General features: G+C 45.7%; 2 protein-coding genes and 1 pseudogene across 3 annotated transcripts in view; 2 read left to right on the plus strand and 1 right to left on the minus strand.

The window, feature by feature from the left end:
• LOC309808828 (centrosomal protein of 78 kDa-like) overlaps positions 1 to 12516 on the plus strand; it is a 1511271-nt pseudogene that overhangs the window by 231937 nt on the left and 1266818 nt on the right. The window lies entirely within an intron of this gene.
• Positions 3490 to 8411, minus strand: LOC309807987 (speedy protein E4-like; the record flags this gene model as incomplete). The annotated part of the gene is made up of 6 exons (XM_082627996.1): positions 3490 to 4193; positions 4354 to 4522; positions 6039 to 6124; positions 6609 to 6667; positions 7563 to 7784; positions 8303 to 8411. The coding sequence occupies 6 exons, from the start codon at positions 8409 to 8411 to the stop codon at positions 3933 to 3935; spliced, it is 906 nt and encodes a 301-aa protein (XP_082484122.1). The 3' UTR covers positions 3490 to 3932.
• The window catches only part of LOC309807088 (uncharacterized protein), a 457860-nt gene continuing 456429 nt past the window's right edge, over positions 11086 to 12516 (plus strand). Inside the window, exon 1 of the mRNA XM_082626312.1 lies at positions 11086 to 11263. The gene's annotated coding sequence lies outside the window, so the exon portion shown is untranslated. The remainder of the gene's footprint in view (positions 11264 to 12516) is intronic.

Below are 12516 nucleotides of genomic sequence, written 5' to 3' on the forward strand. Positions count from 1 at the left end.
AGAGGTTTCTGCACCTAGTTCTGAATTCATCCGGCCTTATTATTTTTTTGAAAATAAATGCACAGGGACTTCCCTGGTGGCTCCTTGGTGAAGAATCCGCCCGCCAGTGCAGGGCACACTGGTTCAAGCCCTGGTCCGGGAAGATCCCACGTGCTTTTAGAAACTAGAGCACGGAAAGACTAAGGTCACGTGAAATTTGAAACGCTAAATATTGTCATAGTGTTAAGCAGTTTGAAGATTGTTGGAAGAAATTATTTGTCATTCATTCAAGCAATAAACATTTGATGAATACTTGCAAAACATAAAAAACCTCTAGAGCCCGTGAGCCACAACTACTGGAATCGACGTGCCTAGATCCCATGCTCCGGAACAAGAGAAGCCACCGCATGGAGACGCCGACGCACCGCAATGAAGAGTCGCCCCCTCTCCACTGCAACTAGAGAAAGCCCACGTGCAACAAGGAAGACCCAACGCAGACAAAAATAAATAAATATATAAATAAATGTATTGGGGGAAAAAAAGAAAGAAAATAAATGCACAACAAAATTTCTGCATTTCTGAGAAAGTTAAGCTTCCTTAAAACTGTGTTCCTTTTGGTCTGTTTTTTTTTTTTTTTTTTAAAGTCTACTGTCAGGAACTCCCTGGCACTTCAGCGGTTAGGATTCTGCGCTTCCACTGCTAGAGGCCTGTTTTCGATCCCTGATCAGGGAACTAAGATCCTGCAAGTTGCGTGGCGAGGCCGAAAAAACAGCCAAGACAAAATAATCGTCTCTTGGCTGTTAAACAAAGTCAAGGACCTTTAGTTCCTCCTCAAGGGCTATTGGGTAATATTCTGAGCCACATCCTTGGAGCTGTTTGGCAGAGACTGAAACCCCCAGCAGGTGGAAGAAGTTAACTGCATGTTGCCCACAAGCACGTAGACCCCAGACCAGTTGGAACCAGAAGGCTGATGATGTTGAGTCCCCGTTACCTCACCACTGACCAATCAGAAGAATGACCGTGAGCTGATCACGCACCCTGTAACCCTCTCTTCAACATGTAGCCCCTTTCTCTTTTCCCTGTATAGTCCTCAAGCAAAACTTCAGGAGGGGAGAGTTGGTTCTTCGGGACACGAGTCCACCTCTCTTCTGGACTGCCGGCTTCCTCAGTAAAGCTATCTTTCCTTTTACCCAAGAGTTGTCTCTCAGTATTGGAGTCCTGAATGATGCAAGACCTGCCTCATCTTCTGTAGTTTTCTCTACATGAAAAATAATTGAGGACTATTTTTCAGAGTTAAGAAATGTGGTTGGATAATCACAACGCCATTAAGCAACACCTCGTTGGACAGCAAAGAGGCGAAGCCGACTGGTAATGACCACACACATCCTGACTGTGAGAAGACTTTCGTCTTTATTGTAGTTCCCCAAAAGCTGCATCGCACGGTACTCTTGAACAATCTAAAATAACATACAAACATGCTGAGGCAAGTTAAAAAATTAGGACTGAATTCCCACAATTCAATAATGAGAACTAAAAAAATACAAAATTTATGCTTACAAGAATTGGGAGGAAATACCCACTATGCTATAAGTAGAATGGAAATATGATGTAATAGATAAAATCAACAATCTCTCTTGAAAATGTGAGTAAAACTGTATATATGTGTAAATATACAACAGCTACAGTTCTCATCACAAAAGTTTGTAGTAATAAGATGTTTCAAAATGAAGACTATTTCAAAACTATTTAAAATAAATATATAAATATAAAATATAAAAATACAATAATTTTATAGGTGACATTTTCAAAATAAGCCAGTGAAACTTAAGTCATGAGTCATGACCCTGTGGCTGTAATTATATATATATATATTTTTTTTTTTTCCTAATTATATATTTTAATGTTATTCCCTCCTATTCTGAGCCGCTACACTCCACCTTCAAATGCTTCTAGACTGGGGCAAACAAGTGTATAAAAAATGGGACCTCCAATGTTCGTCTCAGGGGAGATGGAAATGAAATGATCTGAAAATTGAGGTGGTGCCTTCCAAAAGGGTGGAATCTGAATAAACCCTGTTTTCTTATTGTCCTGCCACAGACTCCTAGAAGCACACCCCGCTCCTAGGAGTATAACACGAAAACTGGCCTCCGCTCATTCTAGAAGATGCTGGCTTCTTCTCGATGATCTGCACAAGAGGCTTCTCCCTTCCTTCTTCACGGCTGTCGTCAGTGTCTGGATTGACCTCTTGTTGAACATCCTCATCTCTCCTGGGCTCTGTGATCTGGAAGTAAGAGAAGGAGCAAGGATGTCAGATTTCAAAGTGGCAACTGTCCAGATATAAAGGTTTTCACATTCTTAGTCAATTCTAACCAGAATTGAGACTCATTTATGATTGGAGTTTTATCTCAAATTCTCCATTCTGAACCCCAGTCCTGAACCATTCATTGTTTTCAAGTGCGATTCTTGGACTTTGGTGACCCTGACTCCAAAAACTACTGAATGCACCCAAGGTCAGGCCCAGTAATCTGCTTTATAGCCCAGACTCCAGGTGATTCTGCTCAGGGAGCTGGCATTTGGAGAAGGCTGCTTTAGTCTTAACTCACCTTGGTCCTTTGGCACCACTTAAATTCTGAACTTGGAAGCACACTACAGACATCACTGACAAGTCAACATCGTGGACCAGGAGACCTGAGGCCGGATCCCTAACCCTAACCCTGCATCCTAATGTCTATGTTATTATTAAGTTTTCATTTATTTACTTATTTTCTTTCTTTTATTTTTGGCTGCATTGGGTCTCTGTTGCTGTGTGTGGGCTTTCTCTCTGTTGCTGTGTGTGGTGAGCGAGGACTACTCTCCGTTGCTTCTCCTGACGGCTTCTCTTGTTGCGGAGCACGGGCTCTAGGCGCACAGGCTGAGTAGTTGCGGCTTGCAGGCTCTAGAACGCAGGCTCAGTAGTTGTGGCTCGCGGGCTCTAGAGCGCAGGCGCAGTAGTTGTGGCGCACGGGCGTAGTTGCTCCGCGGCATGTGGGGTCTTCCCGGACCAGCGCTCAAACCTGTGTGCCCTGCATTGGCAGGCGGTTTCTTAACCACTGTGCCAACAGGGAAGTCCCTGGGTCCTAATGTTTAAATAATACTCAGCCCTAAACTTGGTTAGTGTTATGTGCTGAATGTTTGTGTCCCCCAAAATTCTTATGTTGAAATCTTAAAATCTTAACCCCTAAGGTGCTGGTATTAGGAGGTGGGGTCTTTGGGAGGTTATTAGGTCATGGGGTAGAGCCCTCATGAATGAGATTATTGCCCTTGTAAAAGAGACCGTGCTGTGTTGTTTCTAAGCAACGCGGTCTGTAGTAGGGCAGGTTGAATGGACGAAGGCAGCTAGTTTGCAAGATTTAAACCAAATGTTTGCTCAATCCTCTGCCCACATCTAGAACTCTAATGTGTCAATTGTAATAAGCCATGCTGAAGATGGCATTCCTTAACCTTCAGTCGTTGTGATACACCCCCTTGACCATAAACGTGAGGGGGAAAAGGTGAATTGTACTAGAGGAATCATTGGTCCAGAAGTGGTGAGTCAGGGGGAATAAAGAGTCACAGGTGATCTGGCCATAGGCAATTTGAAAGTAAATTTGGAGGAATATAAAGCTAGTCATAATTCATCTTTTCTTATTGAACGTGTGGGCTGTTCTATCTAATATCCTGTTTGTAGACATTTACTTTGTTGTAGATAAATGCTAGAACCCATAACCCTGAGGGATGTAAGGCCAAAAATGAATGAAAAAGAGAAACTGGAAACGCAGTATATGGAAAAGAATCACCACCTCGTCAAAGCTGTTATTTGGACCCAATTGCTTTGGGTGAAATAACTTCAGTGAGACCCATGCGTCTGGGACAAACTGGTTTCCCCGAGGTCTGGTGCCCACGGGCCTCGCGGTGCTGGTGTCTGTGTGTGGCTGTCAGTCCGTGGCTGGCGCAGAGTCGGCACATGGCTGTGTGCCTGGCTGGCCCCCTTCACAGTGTGAGAGGTGATGTGGGTCCAGCAGTGGGATTCCTCCGATTTCCTCAGTAGACAACACGTCATTCCACCCGCACCTTTGCGCACGCAGACCTACCTTTGCGCAGGCCGATGACCTCAGGCCTGCGTGGTCCTGGGGCCTCTGGGGCAAGAGGGCGCGATCTCTTCCCCACACCCAGAGCTCTGGATCAAAAGCCTGGATCTGGAAAGACAAACAGCCCCTGGCAATGAGGATGCCGCTGCCTCCCGTTGCCCCGCCTCCGGTTCTTTCTCGTCTGTCCCCAAGTCCCAAACCGAGTCCCCCATGATCCCCACCTCCTCTCCGTCCCTCCCCCTCCCCGAGACCGCCACAGCCCACCCACCTGCTCGCACTCTTCCCGAGTGACCCATGTCTTCCAGCCCATGGAACGGATGAACTGGGAACGCAGTTTGTGGAACAAGGCATGCTGCGAGCTGTTCTTTCCATAGAGGAACGAAACGATGGCCTGCTTGGGGGCCTGGTTGTTCTCTTCCATGTCGCTGGCCACATAGCTGGGGAAAGACATCAGGTCGCTGTCATCAGGACAGGAAGGGCCTCCACTTGAGATCAGCTTCCCAGAAAAGAGGCAGGCTGAGCATCCTCACACGACCCACCCAGCCCTGCCCAGCGTCACCGGGAGCCGCCCAGTCATCAAGGAGCCACTGCCAGGCAGGACCTTCGGAAGGGTGCCTCTCACACCTTGATGATGAGGACACGATCCAAACCCCCGTTCCCTTCAACTTGTTTTATGTGCACACACCTCTCTTCCTATGTTGTAGGTACATGTACAGTTCCTGAGGGCAGGAGCTGATCTGATCTGTTTCTGCATTCATCCCTCTCCTAGCAAATGACACATTTAGGGCTTGGTTCATATTGATGCATGAATTCAACAGCCTTTTGTGAATCTCTGTTCCCACCACCTCATATTCCCCAGCATGTAGGGTGTACTTTATAAGGTTTGTTAGATGAATGAATGAATGAATGAATGAACATTTTATCTCATGGCCAAATGCAATACTGATTACCTAGAAGTCTCACAGTAACAAACATTTGCCCAATGAAAAGAATTGTGCTGAGTGTTTTGGGAATGCATTGACATTTTGACGAGACCTGCCTTCCACATGGTGTCTAGTCTAGTGGGACCGGGGAAGGGGAAGGGGGGAGATAAGAAATGACTATAATGCAAAGCATCACATTATAATACAATTTGAACTAAAGTGCCTCTGGGATGCAGAAGTTAGGGAGATCGGGCATCGTGAAGGTTTTGGTGTTTGAACCCACTTTAAGGATAAGGTCGTTTTCTTCAGATAAATGTATGGCAAAGATACCTGGATAGAAAGCTCAATAGAAACTTAGAGGGCAGGGTATTTGGAAGGAGCAGTGAAACACAGGAATAAAGTATCAGGACGGTGTGCTGGAGATTGCAGAGAGAGTTAAATCCCAACGCAGAACTCTGGCCTTGATTTGGCATGTCATTAGCCAATGAAATTGTGTGAAGCGGTCAGACCTGTGTTTTGGAAGGATGTTCAGGCAAATAGAGCCAACTGGCTTGGGAGACTTGGAAGAAACATCAGTGGGGAGCATTTGACACCAAATCCGTGCTATGTGATACGGGCCCCGATTGTGGCATTTGTCGTGGGAATGCAGAAACGGAAGATAATCACACTTGGTGCTGATGTCGGAAGACCCGAGACCGGAGAATTCGAACCGGAAACGTCTCAAGTCTGTTACTCGGGGGCAGGATGGTGTCAGTTCTTTCTTCCTCTCCTCTTAGGAAAGTTTCGCGTTTTGCTTTGTTTCTTTCAGTGTTTTAATTGACATTAGGGTAGTTTGTTTTGACAATGAATGCTATAAAAAACAGAACATGGTTTGAAAAAGAAACCACGGTACCGTAATCCTGTCATTTTCACACCTAGAGTCAGTACAAAGGGGTTTAAAAAAATAGATGAAAGGTCAGAGCCCCACGTCTCTCCCTCTGCCCTCCCAGGGTGTTGAATATTGATGGCGGGGATGGAGCAAGGTACTCACAGAGCTATGAAGAAATGGATTCTCTGGAATTGCCAGGAGAGGAGCCCGGCCCGGCTGACATACGCTATCACCATCGACAGGAGATACTGATGGAAAGAGGGGAAAAAACGTAGGAGAGAGGTCACATCCTGGAAGAGGAGAAAGAGTGGGAGGGAGAAGGGAGCAGGGGACGAGGAATGGGTGGTGCCACTTGGAGGAGAGACCCCCGTGTGGGGTGAGCCTGATTGTTTGGGGAAGGGGAGAGGACAGAAGGTCAGAGTTGGCGGCGCTCCAAGGATGGGAGGCTTTGGGATTGAGGGCGTGGACTTAGGGCCGCGGGCACAGGACGGTGTTCGATGAACCGGAGCCAAGGCGAGTCCCCAGGAGCTGAGAGGAGAGGGGACTTAGGCAGCAACCACCAAAGGGGCACTCCTGGGGCTCAGATCCCAGAGGGGACCTCGAGGCCCCTGGAGGGAAGTGTTGACAAGGCATGAGGTTAGGAGGGGAGTGGAAACGTGGGTGTAGAAAGCACCCAGCGCGCCCACCTAGAACAGGCGCTGGAGCAGGAATCCATCTCAGTGGGTGACTTACCTTGTCAGATACTTCCAGGTTTTTGTCCCAGGCGAGGAATTTCTTAACGACGGGATCCTCTGTGAAAAAAGGGCAGATGTTGCCAGTGGGAACAGGGCTGTCGTGGGAGCATTCCAGAGCCAAGAGGGTGAACCGCGCCCCCCTGGGGAAATGCCAAGATGTGGCCCAGGGTGAAGCTGACGGAAAGAGGGGAGGGAAGACCATTCACTGTGGGAGGAAAGGGGGTGACTCCCCTTCTGGGGGGGCCGAGTGACAGGGAGTGATGCCCCTTCATCATGCATTCACGTACCTGCAGAGGGCATCAAGATACTCTCAGCCAATGTCTCAATTGACAGTCATGTCAGGGGGTGAAGATGGCTTGTCAGCCCCTCCTCCCCCCACCCCGAACATGCCAGTAAGATTCAAAAGGCCAGTAAGAGCTAGAGTCTCGGGTACAGTTGAAACCAAGCGAACCTAATCCTGTATCATTTCTAAATCTAACCTAGTCTTGTATCATTTCTAAGTCTAACCTCATCCTGTATCTTTTATGTGTCCCCCGTATCCTTTATCCGTAGACAGTCCGCCAGGGACGGAGAGCGCACCAAGTAGCAGGGAATTCTTTTCCACTGGGAAAGTGTAGTCATGGGAAGTTCTGGTTTGTTTGTTTTTCAAGTATAGGATTGGAGGTTGCTGGGCAGGGCGGTGGGTCCTTACCAAGCATCCACTTGAAGACCTTGTGGTGCTCAGGCAGCACTGAAGACACCCGCTGTCGCTTCAGCTTCATCTTGAGCCCACTGAACGACTCCACGACCCAGGTGTCGGCCTCGTGGTGCTCAGGCAGCACTGAAGACACCCGCTGTCGCTTCAGCTTCATCTTGAACCCACTCAGCGACTCCACGACCCAGGTGTCGGCCTCGTGGTGCTCAGGCAGCACTGAAGACACCCGCTGTCGCTTCAGCTTCATCTTGAACCCACTCAGCGACTCCACGACCCAGGTGTCGGCCTCGTGGTGCTCAGGCAGCACTGAAGACACCCGCTGTCGCTTCAGCTTCATCTTGAGCCCACTCAGCAACTCCACGACCCAGGTGTCCTGGGCCTCAGCGGCCGTGTTGCCCTCCACCTCCGCTCTGAACGCCACTGACCTCTTCCTCTTACAGCCGGGGCGCTGAGGCGGGGGGCTGCAACCAGCCCAGGGAGCTGACGAAGGAGAAGAGACTACAGTATGACGCTCTCGTCTTGGGAATTCAGCCACTGGTGACCACCCAACCCCACCCCGACTCCGCCTCCCCCCCGAAGCACCCCCGTGCTTTCCAGTCTCACAGACCGCTGACCTTGCCCCAAGTCATCTTTCCATCTTTCTCTGTCCACATCTACCTATCCCTCCCCTGACTCTTTTTGTCATTTGTCCAGCTTCCCGTCCTCGAAACTCTTTCTCATGGTAGATAATTTCTCCCACCAGGAATAAAAAAAAAGAACCCTCCCCTTGTTTCCTCTCTCCCCTTCTCTCATCCTTGGATCTCATCTCCTAACCCTGTTTCTTGCTCCCCAGGTGTTCCGTGTCCCCAGCTCCTGTGCTCTCCTCCCTCAATCCCTGGCTTTCTGAATGTCTCCTTTCTTTCATAGGCACCTTATGCAGGTGCTCCTTCCCGACCTCTGTACCCTTTCCTCCTTACTGGTCAAATCTCTGAAATTCCTTCTCATGCCAGCTCCCTCACCTGACGGTCCTGGGCTTTCTTCATAGACAGTCAACTCCAGGGGGTACCCTGAAGAGCTGGACTGGGAATTCAGCTCCTCAGCCTGGGAAGTCGGTTGACGATTGTCCATGATGTCTCCCAGACTCTTCCCTTCCTCGAAGCCTAGACTCTGCTTTGTCCCAACTCTTCTTCTGGACTTGGGCTAAACACAAGTGGTCGTCCCTTCTCCAAGCTGCGGGGCAACTGTCAGTGGAGAGAAGCTCTGGCGAGATTCTGTTGTCTACTACTGCTGCCAAGCACCAAGGAGTCTGGTCCATCCAATCGGGAAGGTCGGAAGCCTCTGATGTCATCATCGGAGTTTGAAGGAAACCAGTTTGAAGGAAAGCACAAGTAACTGTCAGACCTATGCGTGCACTTGTCCCAGAGATCAGGGGTAAATGGTATCTCCTGCCACTGACCCAACCTCTGCCCATCCTCCAAAACCCCCCTCAGGGTATCCGGACCCCTCTTTTTTTTTGTCATAAATGGCAAAATTTTATTCTTTTTTTTTTTCTTCATCTTTATTTTTAATTTTTTTTTTGCTTTATAACAAATTTAATCAGTTATACATATACATATGTTTGCATATCCCCTCCCTTTTGCGTCTCCCTCCCACCCTCCCTATCCCACCCCTCCAGGCAGTCACAAAGCACCGAGCTGATCTCCCTGTGCTATGCGGCTGCTTCCCACTAGCTATCTACCTTACGTTTGGTAGTGTATATATGTCCATGCCGCTCTTTCACTTTGTCACAGCTTACCCTTCCCCCTCCCCATATCCTCAAGTCCATTCTCTAGTAGGTCTGTGTCTTTATTCCTGTCTTATCCCTATGTTCTTCATGACATTTTTTTTTCTTAAATTCCATATATATGTGTCAGCATACAGTATTTGTCTTTCTCTTTCTGACTTACTTCACTCTGTATGACAGGCTCTAGGTCCATCCACCTCATTACAAATAGCTCAATTTCGTTTCTTTTTATGGCTGAGTAATATTCCATTGTATATATGTGCCACATCTTCTTTACCCATTCATCCGATGATGGACACTTAGGTTGTTTCCATCTCCGGGCTATTGTAAATAGGGCTGCTATGAACATTTTGGTACATGTCTCTTTTTGAATTATGGTTTTCTCAGGGTATATGCCCAGTAGTGGGATTGCTGGGTCATATGGTAGTTCTATTTGTAGTTTTTTAAGGAACCTCCATACCGTTCTCCATAGTGGCTGTACCAATTCACATTCCCACCAGCAGTGCAAGAGTGTTCCCTTTTTTCCACACCCTCTCCAGCATTTATTGTTTCTAGATTTTTTGATGATGGCCATTCTGACTGGTGTGAGATGATATCTCATTGTAGTTTTGATTTGTATTTCTCTAATGAGTAAAGATGTTGAGCATCCTTTCATGTGTTTGTTGGCAGTCTGTATATCTTCTGTGGAGAAATGTCTATTTAGGTCTTCTGCCCATTTTTGGATTGGGTTGTTTGTTTTTTTGTTATTGAGCTGCATGAGCTGCTTATAAATTTTGGAGATTAATCCTTTGTCAGTTGCTTCATTTGCAAATATTTTCTCCCATTCTGAGGGTTGTCTTTTGGTCTTGTTTATGGTTTCCTTTGCTGTGCAAAAGCTTTGAAGTTTCATTAGGTCCCACGTGTTTATTTTTGTCTTTATTTCCATTTCTCTAGGAGGTGGGTCCAAAAGGATCTTGCTGTGATTTATGTCATAGAGTGTTCTGCCTGTGTTTTCCTCTGTGAGTTAGACAGTGTCTGGCCTTACCTTTAGGTCTTCAATCCATTTTGAGTTTATTTTTGTGTTATGGTGTTAGGTAGTGTTCTCATTTCATTCTTTTACAGGTAGCTGTCCAGTTTTCCCAGCGCCACTTATTGAAGAGGCTGTCTTTTCTCCATTGTATATTCTTGCCTCCTTCATCAAAGCTAAGGTGAGCATATGTGCGTGGGCTTATCTCTGGGCTTTCTATCCTGTTCCATTGATCTATATTTCTCTTCCCCAGAGTATATTTCAATAAAGGTATGTACATTGTTTGTTTAGACACAAGGCTGTCGCACACTTAACAGACTACAGTATAGTGTAAACAGAAGCTTTTCATGCACGGGTACACCAGAAATTTCATGTGACTCGCTTTATGGCGGTATTGGCTTCATTGCAGTGTTCTGGAACTGAAGCTGCAGTGTCTCTGAGCTGGGCCTGTATACCCAGAAGTGGGATTGCTGGATCATATGGAATTTTTATTTAAAAGATTTTGAGAAAACTCCATACTGTTTTCCACAGTGCCTGCACAATGTTACATTCCTGCGTACAATATGCAAGGGTTACGATTTCTCTACCACCTTGACAACTCTCATCTTTAAAAAAAAATAAAAAATTGTAGGCATTCTAACAGATGTGAGGTAGTATCTCATGATGATTTTGATTTGCATTTCCCAGATGATTAGTGACGTTGAGCACCTTTTCATGTACCTGGTGCTGTGTTACATCTTTCTAACGCACATACACACACACAGAGGGATAGAAGGAATCTTTTGGAAGTGATGAGTATATTACCGTGATGGTGGTGATGGTATCACAGGTGTGTGCATATGTCCAAACTCATCAAGTTATATACATTAAACATGGGCTAGATTTTGTATATCAGTTCTACGTAAATAAAGCTGTAAAAGCCCAGCAACAAGTGGTGTATTTCATGAGCCAGTGAAGCCCAGGTACATCTTGTCTCCTCTCCCAGGGGTGAACCCAAGCAGCCTTTGAACTTGGCTCACTTTCTGTTTCTTTCGTTTCCCCTTCTATTACTTTTGTGTTTCTCCTTTGTTTTCAGATTCCAGCGAAGTGGTTCCCCATTTGTGGCAGCAGTGATTCTGAGTTTGGCTCTGTCGTTTGAAGACTTGATGGTCTCTAAAGGGATGAAGTTTCTACAGAACTAATCTCAGTTAGGTGAGAGGTAACAGAGGATCTAGTTTGTTAGTCTTTTCTTAGTCTTTTCTGTTTGTCTATTTGTCTACTTTGACAAGCTCAAATCAATGAAGAATCTCTTGCCCAATGGGATGAGAACGGCTCTTTAATATCTAGACTGGTGAGTGTTTATTCCTGACCCAAGTCTAAGACTTAAAACTGCAGGTAAAAGTTCCATTTCTCTGTATGTCTGTGTGTCTGTAATTCAAAAAGGTCTTTACCTCTGACAGTGCGAGTATGTAATGTTTTCCTACTTCTGGATCTATTAAAGTAGATTGTAGAGTCTGTTAAATTAAAGGGTTTCTGTCCTGATTGGCTTACAAAGATACAAATGTGCTTATAAAAATTATATATCCCTAAAATTCTCAGAGAGAAAGGAATTAGAACTTCTAATACTTTAAATGTGCTAGAAAAATATTCTTATTGAAATCAAGTCAGGGAATTCCCCAGCGGTCCAGTGGTTAGGACTCGGTGCTTTCACTGCCAGGGTCCAGGTTCAGTCCCTGGTCAGGAACCTAAGATCCAGCAAGCCCCTCGGTGCAGCCAAAAAAAAAAAAAAAATCAACTCAGAAATTTAAAGACTTCAAGTTTACATAATTTAGGTAAATCTTTGACACATGAAGCTAGTTTAATATTTTTGGTTTAATAAAAAGTTATTCGTATCTTATTTATCAGTATTAGGCATACATTTAAAACAATTCTACTTGGGTGTGTTCTTCCTAAATTTATATAGGTGTGCCCATCAACTAAGCTCATATTACTTCTACTTAATGTTTAAGGTTATGAAAACTGTAAGTTTGTGTTTAACCACATTTAGTTTTTATTCTGACAGACTTTCTTTCAACAGTAACTATGTTTTCTACTGTGTTAGCTTGTCGATAAATTCCCAGATCTTCAGTTTACGTAAACCCTTGAACTGATACTAAATTGTGTTACTTACTGGATAATCATTGGATACCGAGGTCATTTGTAAGCAAGACAGAAACCTGAGGCATTGATTACTAAGCATAATCTCAAGTTATATGCTCTTGCTGCATATGTTTACTTGTTACCTAGAGGCTCTGTCTGTGGGTGTGTTAATGAATGTGTTTGTCTCTGCCACTTGAATAAGTTGTGTAAGGGATGTTTGTGGCTGTGTAAAGTTGTGTTATGTGTGTTCATGAGCTGTGCTAGCCTGAAATGCTGATGTGTGATGGGCAGTTGTCAATCATTCACTCCTAGTTTCCTTTGTGAAA

The sequence above is a fragment of the Mesoplodon mirus genome, assembly GCF_964341445.2.
Source record: "Mesoplodon mirus genome assembly, chromosome: 7".
NCBI lineage: Eukaryota > Metazoa > Chordata > Mammalia > Artiodactyla > Ziphiidae > Mesoplodon > Mesoplodon mirus.